At 44.4% G+C, this 12,500-nt stretch overlaps 1 protein-coding gene across 1 annotated transcript in view; it reads right to left on the bottom strand.

The window, feature by feature from the left end:
* The window catches only part of csmd3b (CUB and Sushi multiple domains 3b), an 810,903-nt gene that overhangs the window by 286,779 nt on the left and 511,624 nt on the right, over nt 1-12,500 (bottom strand). The window contains exons 30-32 of the mRNA XM_063186185.1: nt 9,649-9,836; nt 5,060-5,254; nt 4,023-4,139 (exon numbers count right to left, since the gene is read on the bottom strand). Coding sequence (XP_063042255.1) covers nt 4,023-4,139; nt 5,060-5,254; nt 9,649-9,836 — 500 coding nt within the window. The remainder of the gene's footprint in view (nt 1-4,022; nt 4,140-5,059; nt 5,255-9,648; nt 9,837-12,500) is intronic.

Genomic DNA, 12,500 nt, shown 5'->3' with positions numbered 1-12,500 from the left:
TGTGTGTGTGTGTGTGTGTGTGTGTGTGTGTGTGTGTGTGTGTGTGTGTGTGTGCGTGCATGTGTGTATGTGTGCTCCGTCTCCCTGCCATTTCCTCTCCCAAATCCCCCTTTCAATGCATCGTTACCAAAGCCTGACTCTATGTCACAGCTTTAAGAAACAAATATCATCAAACACACACATATACACACATACACACATACACACATACACAGACACAGACGCACGCGCACGCGCACGCACACGCGCACGCACACGCACACGCACACGCACACGCACACCCTCTCCTTAATGAAATATCTCCCGGCCTGCCTTGGCACGGAGCTCCGTAACTGTAACCCCCTGTAGCGTAGGGAGAGACTGACAGGATGACATACACTGTGAGATGCATATGGACTTTGCCATATAATCTGGTGCAATTGGTGTGTGTGTGTGTGTGTATGTGTGTGTGTGTGTGTGTGTGTGTGTGTGTGTGTGTGTGTGTGTGTGTGTGTGTGTGTGTGTGTGTGTGTGTGTGTGTGTGTGTGTGTGTGTGTGTGTGTGTGTGTGTGTGTGTGTGTGTGTGTCTGTGTGTGTGTGTGTGTGTGAGAGAGAGAGAGAGAGAGACTGACAGGATGACAGGACTAGGTCACTGGGGATAGAGTTTGGGATCAGCCGTGGACGTGCAATTCCTACAATCAGCACTGTCTCTATTATCCTCATCACTGCCTTACCAAGTAAGATAAACAGGGATGGACTGGGGGAGAAATTGGGCCCGGGCATTTTTGGCCTAAAGGGGTCCCTCAAAAATTAGTGGAGCAGAACTGACTCACCAGTGGGCCCCGCACCCTCGTGGGCCCCTATTTTCAGAAATGTAAAAAAAAAAATAGGGGTCCAAGAGGGTGCAGGGCCTACTGGGAAATGCCTGGTATGCCAGATGGCCAGTCCAGCCCTAAAGATAAAGGCAAAGAAGACAGGAGGAGAGAAAAAACAAGAAATGTGGAAAAAAGGGGGGGAAAGGGGGGGGGGAGGAAAGACATGCATTTGTGAAGTGCTGTACTGAGCTGCAATAGCGTGAGGATCGCACTGCTCGTCTCTGTGCCTTTATCTGGGAGACTGACTGTATTGGGATGAGATACACCCTGACATGACACATGACACTGATTTCAGACCAGGGGAGATGGTGAGTGATGATTCACACAAGCAACCAACAAAAGCAGCAGCAGCAGCAGCAGAAGCATGGCCATAACTACCATTGAGGACACAGAGGTCATGTCCTCTGAATTTTTTTTCTTTTCCAGAAATGTAAAATGTATCTTTGATGAAAATCGATCTATGGTCAACAATGCTAAATTCAGTCTGTATACGCCACCCCCCATTTATCCTCAAGGCAGTGATTAATGAAAACAGACTGAAGAGTTTGAAGTATTCTAAATGTGCAGTATGCGGTATAGCACCCAGTATTTGACCTCAGTATTTGAAAATGTCTCCTTACAGCCCTGAGCAGCAGCAGCAGCAGAAGTAGCAGCAACCAACAAAGGACACAGCAGCAGCAGCAGTAGGAGCAGCAGCTCGGTATGTGGCCACACAACCATGTCGTCTTCTCTTCACACCCCTGCTTGCACTCTAGTGTATCTTGCAATGTTTGTTTTATTACAAACACAGACACATGCATAAATGCACACATGTGTGCACAAGCACACACGTATGAACACACAGGTACAAGCACGCACACACACACTTCATGCAGCTCAGACAAAAAAAATCTTCCAACTGTATCTCACAAGATAATAAATATAAACTATTTCACAGCAGTGAGTTATCATTGCACCAAACTCTTCTGCCTGGGAGGAATTTCTGTGCTTTTGCCGTTGCAAGGTTTTCAAGACACCAAGAGTGAAGCAAGGAAAAGACAGAATGAAAAAAAATGCTGGCTCGTTGCTAAGTTACTGTACAAGTGAGCACTTCATTTCTGTCTGGAGGCTCGGGCACAAATGGGGACTTCTGCAACGCACAGGGCTGGCCTGAAGCATAAGAGAACGATGCGATGGCTTAGGGCCCTTAGGGCTCCCACAAATGGGGGCTTGTGCAGTATAGCATTAGCCTGAGCACTCTTTAACTACTTAGAGAGATAGGAACACCAACACACAGCTCCAATTAGATTGGAGTGCATTACTGCACAGACAGACAGCCGGCGTTGAAGGCGTTGAAAGTGGCAGGAGTAATTTATTTTGCATGGAAGAGAAAGCGGCAGAAGTGACATAAGTGTTTTTAGCGCCGAGGGCATCTGTGTATGGCCGGATCACACCGCACTCTCGATTAAAAGGTGCCAAACATAAACAAAAACTGTGTAAAATTGAAAGAAAAATGTCTGCACACTTAAATCCCCTTTGTGTTCTTTTTAATAATAGGCCAAGCTTTCGGTCTACTGACCTTCCTCAGGTCTCAGTTACAAATGGAACATACACCGAGCGCCGAGGGCATCAAAAGCGTTAAAAGAGAAGGTTGAATCGCTTGCCATCGTGTTCATCGTCCCTGATCTGTGCTTTCCATGCGGGAGTCAGCAGCGTTTTAGCTCTTTCAACGCCGGCTGTCTGTCCACACAGTTAGGTGCATTAGCTATAATGTGCATTAGGTCTCTTTGTATTTGTTGTATTTGTATATCCATGCAAGCTGTCAGACGCCTTCATAAAAGTACTCAACTCTACTCTCTAGCTCTACTACTCTACAGATTGAGAGAAACTGAAGTCTCACATCTCACGCTGTTCTGTTCTCACTGACAATAAAAGTCGTTTACTGGGAACCAAGCAGCAAGGCTATTCAAGTTGCTGTTTTGTATCTACTCTTTCTGATTAATCTTTCATCTTTGTCTGCAGCAGGCCTTTGAGTATAATGCCAGAAACAGGCAAACAGGAAAATGAAGTTTCTATAAATATTGCATTCGACCTGAAAGCCAACCTCATCAAAACAAGTTTGTTACAACCAGCCCCTTGATTTCCTTTTCAATGATTACTACTTCCGTCTCGGCAAATAATATCCTACTTTGCACTCATTTAAGTTATTACAGAATAATAAACGAAGGCAGATTGTTATGAGTCATAACATCCATATTTTAAGGCCAGTGTATTGCAATCATTAAACTACTGACTTGCTTTATAACATCACATTGGGTGTGCTGAGGTGGGAAATTGCATTAACAAATGCACAGCAAACTAATTGTGTACTTTGCTACTTGCATACACTCAACAACACAGAGAATGAAGAAACAGCACAGGAACATACACTTTCAGAAATAAAGGTAAAGAACTCGTCGCTGTGGCAGTACCCTCAAGGGGAGTACCATTGCGTCGCTTGGGTGGTACCTCAAAAAAGAGGTGACACACTGGTCGACATTGCAAGAAACTGAACGCACCTCTTTTTTGGGGTACCAAGTGACACAATGGTACTCTCCTTAAAGGTACTGCCACAGCAACGAGTTCAGTACCTTTATTTCTGAAAGTGTAACGTCACCGCCAAAGTATCTGAATGGGCCTACTGCTACAACAGAAACTGAAAGTAAACAACTGATAGTGGTACAGCAACAAGCTTTTCCAATGCTGTGAAGACGCAGCATGAATGGAGGAGGCACTACAAACTGTCTGTGACACACCAACTGGGAATGGATGGAAACAGAAGTGTCACAACCCGAAGTCACATCACTTACTAAGCAGCTGAATCAGTCAAACACAATACACCAGACGCACAATATTCAACTCAGTGTCATCTGACACAGCACACAACGAGTGGCGCTACCAGAAACTGAAGCACTCCAGATGAGAACGAGAACAGGGTCGCTGACAGCATTTGCTGGGCCCAGGACAAAGTCATTTGAACCCCCACCCCCCCCACCCCCAATCAGATACATACGATGTAATGAAGACACAATTTTGGGCCCCGTCTCTCTCCCTGGGCCTGGGCAAATGACTAGCCTCCCCCCCTGTCGGCTTCCCTGAACGGGAATACAGTATAGCAACAGCGTAGGTGTCACAACCCAGTGTACTCACCGAACTCCCTGGGCACGGAGATGGCGTAGACGCAGCTGTGGCCTGTGGTGTAGTTGCGGGGGAAGTTGGGGGACAGGACCGTGCCCTCGTTGCCTGTGGAGCGGCTGCCACAAGGGGCTACAGACACAAACGCAGAGAGAGAGAGAAAAAACCCCACAAAAAAACATTAGCTACTGTGTGTACTACTGTCAAAGGTTTGAGGAAATGGGGCCAGCAGAGACTATGTTAAGCACAGCAAAGCAGTGCACTGAGGTGCATTTCTGGAAAGCGTAGTTGCTAACTATGTTAGCTACTTTGTTGGCTGCAATGCAATTTCCCATTAGCAACTACCGAAGTTGGTAACTGCTAACAACTACATTTTACAGAAATGCACCGCACTGAGCTCTACGTGGCCCTGGCCCAGTATCACTTACTTACTTCCACTTTGTTTGTATAACTGTAGTCTCAAACCCCAAAGCACACATTGTGGAAAGCCATAAATAAATGCAATAGACAGAAAGTCCTAAGGTACATTCTTGGAAAGAGTGGAAAATCAAGGACTACTCTCAGTTTGTTGTCTTGGGACAACATGATTTTCTCCGTACTTCATCCACTGACCTGATATGATAAACCACGAAATACAGTAGTATGTGTGTACACTTAAGGAGGCATAATTACAGGCATTCAGCATATAACCGTGTGCAACGTTGCCAGCGGTGCAGAACTCTTTTCAAGGCGGGCCGGCCGTCATCACCAGGTTATAGTTATTATTATTATTATTATTGCTGTTGTTGTGGTTGTTACTACTATTACAACTATATTATTATTTTAAAGAAATCCTGCACACTGTCTATTCCACCAACAAACTTTCATACAACGTTTCGGTCATCTGACCTTCTTCAGGTAAATGATGTGAATACATAAAAGGTTTGTAGCTAGATAGCTAATTTGCAACCTCAGTCCCTGGTCAGGCTAGCTATTCTAACAAAATATGTAAGTCACCTACACTATACAATTATACAATATATACAGAATACAATATACGACATTATATTCACCTTGGCAGCTGGGCAGCACCCGGTTCCACCCGGGCCGGCCGTCGTCCCCCATGATGCAGGTGAGTGTGGAGTAGCCCTGCAGCACGTAGCCCGCCTCGCAGTAGAACGTCACCGTGGAGCCCAGCTTGTAGTCGCTGCCCAGACGCGTCCCGTTCATCACGTTACCCGGGTCGAAGCACGACTCCCTCAACTTGGCTGCAGGAGGAGGACAGGGGAAGAATGTTATTATTACACTGTTATCATTATTACACTGCATTTATGTTAGCTGGACTCTCCCAACTTATTTGCAAGAGGCAGAGTGTATTATCACATTGCACTGCACGACACACTGCACCCAGGTAGCTGAGGTCGCAAAAGAAGTTTCGCCATGAATTTGCTTTAGACGCTCTGGACGTGACATTGAGATGTTTGATTTAGCTAATCACATAACGGCTCTGGCTTGACAGCCGGGGATATTTGGAGATTTGAACATTCCAATTGGTTTTGGCCGAACCGCGTCGTCATAGCTCATTACCATAATATTAGCTTGACTTTAATCGCTAAAATTCCCTCTAATCTCTCAGGTCGCTACGCTCCTGGCATGTGGTATACACAGAGCTTTACACTCTACAATACAGGTCTGGACTGGCCATCTGGCATAGCGGGCATTTCCCGGTGGGCCATGCACCCTCGTGGGCCCCTCTTTTCAGGAATGTAAAATATATATATACAAACCCCAACTCCGATGAAGTTGGGACGTTTGGTAAACAGTGAATAAAATCAAAATGCTATCATTTTCAAAACATTCAATCTATTCATTAGATGGAGAATAGTGAAAAGACAACATATTAAGTGTTAAAACCGAGAAAAAATATTGTTTTGGGGGACATATGTACTCATTTCTAATTTGAGAAATCCAACACGTCTCAAAAGAGTTGGGACGGGGATCAGTGAAATTTAGTAAACATCCAAATAAGATAAAACAACAAAGAAGAACATTTCAAAATGAATTGTACTGACGGACAATATAGGTGTCCAGGTATAAGATCATCACAGAGAGGCTGAGTCACTCAGAATTAAAGATGCAAAGGGAATAATTACCATAGTTATTACATACATTTTTGAATTCCCTTTGATTTACCACGATTGAGTGTATATAAGACATATTTTTGTTAATAAAATCATTGTATAGGTTCATGACATCATGAAATATATATTGGCTGTAGTCTCACTCTAATTCCTGGAGTGCTAGAGCTATTGAAAATTGACCATATTAAGAATGCTTAATGCATGAAAATGACACAGGGGTTTAACATTCTCCTGAGCACCTGAGCTCACTTGAAATAGACCCAGAAGACATGGGAAACTGTCCTTTGCTTACAGAAGTCAGCAGAAGTTGTAGAAGTCCATTCTTTTTGACAATAATAGAGCATTGCACATCCTGTGCTACAGTGAAAATGGACCATCCAACTTGTGTTAGTGCTAGCTTCAAAAGTCAGCCTCCATGATGGCATGCGGATGCAGTAGTGCATTGGTTAAGATGTTCTCACTCATCTGTAGAGTTAAATACAGTGCTGAATGGTATAAATGGGTTTTAAACAGCATGAAAAGCCACTCATGCATTATATTTTGAAGGGAGATCTTCGATTACTGCCACATAGTAAGGTCAAATTGCATTCTCTACTATGTTTTAACAGTTTGGCTCCATCATAAGGACCAGCAGGTGATAAAATGGTGGGTTTTTGGTCAAGACCTGTCACACTGTAAGCACTACAGAAAGGAAAACATTGCAAAACATGACAAGGAATACACCCACCATTTAAGCTCGTGAAATCATGTCCAAGATAGGAATTAACACTGTTTTTTATATAAAATCATCTCATCGGTTAATGTATTTAACTGTTAAGTGTTGTCTTTTGTTTTGTTTTTAGTCTTCCTCGACATTTGCTGCCATTTATTGTCCCCGTCCCAACTCTTTTGAGACGTGTTGGATTTCTCAAATTAGAAATGAGTACATATGTCCCCCAAAGCAATATTTTTTCTCGGTTTTAAGACTTAATATGTTGTCTTTTCACTATTCTCCATCTAATGAATAGATTGAGTGTTTTGAAAATGATAGCATTTTGATTTTATTCACTGTTTACCAAACGTCCCAACTTCATCGGAGTTGGGGTTAGTACATTTAAAAAAAAACGGGGCCCACGAGGGTGCAGGCCAACCAGTGAGTCAGTTCTGCGCCGAGGAATTAGGAGGGGCCCCTATAATTCAAGTGCCCGGGCCCTGTTTCTCCTCCAGTCCAGCCCCGCTACGATATATTACACTTAGCAGGACTCCCTAAACTTGGCTGTAAGGGCGAGAGAGGTCTAATACTGCATTATCATATTATCACAGGCGGGAAAGGCATGAGAACTGCTTGAAAGAGGGTTATTAGGACTGCTGTGTGTGTTTCTGTGTGCGCGCGCACGCGCGCGCGCGCGCGTGTGTGTGTGTGTGTGTGTGTGTGTGTGTGTGTGTGTGTGTGTGTGTGTGTGTGTGTGTGTGTGTGTGTGTGTGTGTGTGTGTGTGTGTGTCATTTTCTCATATTTCAGATTTTTTTTGCAGGTGCTGTTCAGGTGCCAGGGTCAAACTAGGGCACCCTCAACTTGGCTGCAGGAGGGAGGGGGTGGAGTATTATCGCAATGGAAACAGACAAGACATGAGACCTGTTTGAAAGAGGATTATGCAGACAAGGTGGATAGGTGTGTGTGTGTGTGTGTGTGTGTGTGTGTGTGTGTGTGTGTGTGTGTGTGTGTGTGTGTGTGTGTGTGTGTGTGTGTGTGTGTGTGTGTGTGTGTGTGTGTGTGTGTGTGTGTGTGTGTGTGTGTGTGTGTGTGTGTGTGTGTGTGTGTGCCCATTTGTCTGTCGGTTCGTCTGCCTGACAATGACCTGAAAAAAGTGTGTTCGTTTGTCCTGAATATCAAGCAGGTGTGTCGTGTCTAAAGCGCGCGGGGGTGCCGTACCGTACGTGCAGATAGATAGTGTAGTGCTGTATGCCAGAGTCCATTACTCTACTAAAGCCTTTGAGATCAAAAAAGGGGATGGATCTCCATAAGGCAGTGCAAGGTGCTGCTTTGAAAGGAAGTAGCCCTCTATCCTCTAGTGACTTCCCTCTCTCCAGTGTTCAGAGGTGGGGACCCGGGCAGAGCAGGACAGAGCAGAGTGGAACAGCGAAACAGATGAGCGAGTGCTGTTTATTTCAGGTGCTTTGATAATGGCCTGATCAATGGGCCTCCCACAGGTCTGTGACAAGGAACAGATGTCACATAGCGCACTACTCAGAGCCAGTTTTACCAATAGGCAGACTAGGCGATTGCCTAGGGCCCCCCACCCAAAACTGTCCACTGTGCCACACACACACACAGGCTGTCCATCTCAGAGCCCTAAATTAACTTTTTATATCACCAGTCAAAATGACTAGTAGATGTTAATCTCAGTAGCCAAATACACACTGACTAATGGGTCAAAGTTGCTAGTAAGTTGGTCTTTTCTACCAGCCAAACTGAATTTCACCAGCATTTGGCCCTGGTCCCACTGTTGTAAATGCCAACTAAAAACAATGAATTACATTGCATTACATTTGGCAGACAATTTTAACCAAAGCGATTTTCAATTAAGTACATACCACAATCATTTGGCAGACACTTTTTAACCAAACTTGAAATCGAGGACATAGCCTATATGAGGGTCCCATTGTCTGTGTTTTGGCCAGGGCCCTCAAATGGGTAGAACTGCCCCTGGCATTACTGCCACACTTGCTTTATCTTCTACTGGAGCTCGTGCCATTACAAAGCGCTGCCCTTGCCTTTGTACTTATGGCACAGTATAAAAAGTCCTTCTCCTTACCTTGTATACGGTAACTTGAGTCAGGTGTACATTTTCAATGTACCTTGACTTTAAGCTGGAGGTGGAAGGAAGTGTATCTGATGGAGTCTTTGTCTTTGTGCATTACTATATTTAGATACAGTGGTGTACAATAACGCAATGCTAAAAAAAAACCTCTAAGGCTCTAGGCAAATCACATATACTACGTACAGTATTACGACCTTCAGTGCATGTTTGCTCAACTCATATGCAGAATAAAAGTCTCCTGTGTTCAACAACTCATAATGCCAAGTCTACCAGTGATCAGCGACACTGGACAATGGAGGTGGACATTAGTGTAATTGTCCTTTGCACATTTGAAGAGATAAGCATTCAGGTGCACTACTCTGCCCAACCCTATGCAGGTTACGGACAAGACCAGTGACAGTGGAGGACAATTTTTGCTCAATGTACTGTAGAATCTATTGTATTATATTCTACTCTATTGTATTCTATTCATCTCTATTCAACTCTATTTAACTCCAGTCTATTCCTAATTCTCTCGTTCTTTAACTTTTTCTGCCTTTATTTGAGAGGACAGTTGAGAGAGGGACAGGAAATGAGTGGGTAGAGAGAAACAGGGAAGGTACGGCAAAGGACCCGGGGAGAACGGAATCGAACCCGGGTATCCAACGTACAGTAGCAGCCCAGTACCCCACCGTTAGAGGCAAGGTACGGTAGCGCCTTCTATTCTTCTACTCTATTCTTACCTTTGTACTCGAGATGGAAGCCGGCGTAGCTGACGGAGCCATCGCTGCGGAAGGCCAGGTACATGGTGTTGGAGCTGCTCTCGATGCGCTCGGGGAGCTTGCTGTCCTGGAAGCTGCCGATGAGGGGGCTATTGCTGTCTGGCCCGTCGTAGATGTACAGGAAGTCGTAGTTGGGCTCGATGCTGAAACTGGTGGAGAGCGGAGACAGGCAGGAGACATAACATTACATTAGATATACAACCACATTACAATATATTACATTACATACAACCACATTTCATTACATTACATTAGCCTACATTACATTAGATAAAACCGCATCACATTATATTACATCACATTACATTAAATGCAACAGCCACAATCGGATGCCTCCGCAGCCATCTTGAAAGTTCACCATCTTGCAACAAGTTGGCATCCAAAATCAATACAGCTCATGATACTATATCACATTGAATTGCATTTATCAGACACTTCCGCACAGAGACTTCAAAACCAATAGAAAACGGTACACTACATTACAGGAGAAAAGGTGGAGGGTGGGTAGGGGATGAGGTAGAGGAGGATGAGGAAGAGGGGGAGGAAGAGGAAGAGGAAGAGGAGGAGGATTGAGAGGAAGAGAAGGGAGTTAGACAGATCAAAGCAGTGGTGAACATCCAGACGGATCAAAACGATCCCTCTGAAACAGCCCTGCCAATAACTCGGGGAGTCAGGCAAGGCCAGATTAGCCATCATATGCCCCTCCCTTGATGGACTGGGGTGAACCAAGGAGTGGCTGGGATATCTCCATAAAACTCACAACTGGAGAGACGGTGGTCTAAAGAGAGAGAGAGAGAGAGAGAGATAGAGAGGGAGAGAGAGAGAGAGAGAGGGAGGGAGAGAGAGAGAGAGAGAGAGAAAGCATGTGTGTGTGTGTGTGTGTGTGTGTGTGTGTGTGTGTGTGTGTGTGTGTGTGTGTGTGTGTGTGTGTGTGTGTGTGTGTGTGTGTGTGTGTGTGTGTGTGTGTGTGTGTGTGTGTATGTGAGCCGATGCAAGGCAAATTGCTGTACTGAAATGTGTGCCATATGTACTGCAATGTGCAATAATGTGTATTTGGTCTTGGTGTATGTTTTGGAGAGCCGGTGGTCTACGACCGGACAAGCCGACAAGGGAAGGACAAGGGAAGGTAATTTGTCCTGGAACCAGGGAGAGATGGGGCCCTGCATTGGTAATTGTATTTGTAGTTTGAGGCCCTTTCAGATGACTTTGTACCAGGCCTGCCTAAAGCTGTCAGTGGCCCTGCTTACCACAGCAAAGAAATCCCCCCCCCCCCCTAGTTATGAACTAAGTTTCTGCGAGGATGCAAACAACACAGTCTTCAAACAGTACCAAATATCCATTCTTCAAACAGTACCAAAGATCCATTCTTCAAACAAACTAAAATAAGCTCCCTTGAATAATTCAGTGCACCGGGCATGTACACCAGGCAAATCAAAACTGCAAAACTGTGTTGCGTGCACAATTTGTTATTCTTCCAAGATTCTGCATGGATGACTTCAACAGGCAAACGTACCTACTGTTTTTTTAAACTGTATTTTTGAAATAAGGTCAGCTGTTACAAACAGCTGTTACGACTCAGTAAAGTGTGCAGAGAAATTCTTGCCATATGTCATTTTACATTATGTATGAATGATAAGTCTGTCAGGTTTTGATTTTATTTATTTTTTTAAAGATATTTTTGGGGTCTTTTTGACTTTATTTATGATAGGACAGTGAAGGTGATGACAGGAAGCGAGTGAGGAGAGAGAGAGAGACGGGGAAGGGCCGCCAAAGGACCCGGGCCGGAAAATCGAACCCGGGTCAGCCGCGTGGTAGACGAGTGCCCTACCGGTTGGCCACGGCAGGGCCAGGTTTTGATTAGATTGATGATCAGTATAGTTAACAGACAACGATGATGTTTAGATTTGGCAGCTTACTAAGGTACCTTGAGTAGAGCACTATTTCTTCAACGATCCAAAGGTGAAACAGCTTAACTGTAGGTCAGTTGAAGGTCAGTTGAAGGTCAGTCAATTGAACGTCAGTTGTTCTGATATCAGATTTTTTTTGTACAACTTCAGCATTAATGTTGTGAAACTTAACTGACAATTGGAGATAGTCAGTTACTCTAAAATCAAAAGTTAAAGTTTCTTGCACAATTTCAGCATTAAGTTACTCTATTTTTCTGTGTGAAACTTTACTTTTCTACTTCCACTTTAGATAGTGGATACTTTCAGTACAGAGACAGCGGTACTGTAGGGGACAATTGGAAGTGGGACTGTGAAGCGACCCTTAGCCAGACCAAAACCTCACTCCCTGTGGGCAGTTTGAACATTTGAACAATGGCACCAACCCCTGCCTCCACCAAAAGCTTTCTGCCGCTCCAAAACTTCATTGTCACACCTACACAAAGCTAGAGGCTAGAGGCCGTACCCACACAGCAATAGTGTTGTTCCTTTATTGTCATATCCTTAAATTCAATTGTCTCCCCAAGGAACACAACAAAGACATTTGTGGCATAGCACTGTGTTTGTGTCTCTGAGGGAGGAACAAACAGAAGAAGTCTAGAAGCACACCTCTGCACAAAGTTAAAATATGTAGACGTTGTGTTATTATTTCTATATGTTCGATGTGTCATTGTGTTGCCATGGTGGAGCACAGTATGGTTTCTGAAAATACACCTCTGCACAAAGTTCAAATCTGTAGATAGAGAGTGTGTTGTTATTTCTCTGTTTTTGATGTGTCATTGTAACCATGGTGACTTGCTGACAGATCCTAATTTCAACCCACCCACACTGTACGTTACTTAGCAACACCACACATATAATGTGTCATCT

This window comes from Engraulis encrasicolus, chromosome 20, assembly GCF_034702125.1.
Source record: "Engraulis encrasicolus isolate BLACKSEA-1 chromosome 20, IST_EnEncr_1.0, whole genome shotgun sequence".
Taxonomy (NCBI): Eukaryota; Metazoa; Chordata; class Actinopteri; order Clupeiformes; family Engraulidae; genus Engraulis; species Engraulis encrasicolus.
The sequence above is the reverse complement of the archived record's forward strand: the minus strand, read 5'-3'. Positions and strand labels throughout refer to the sequence as shown.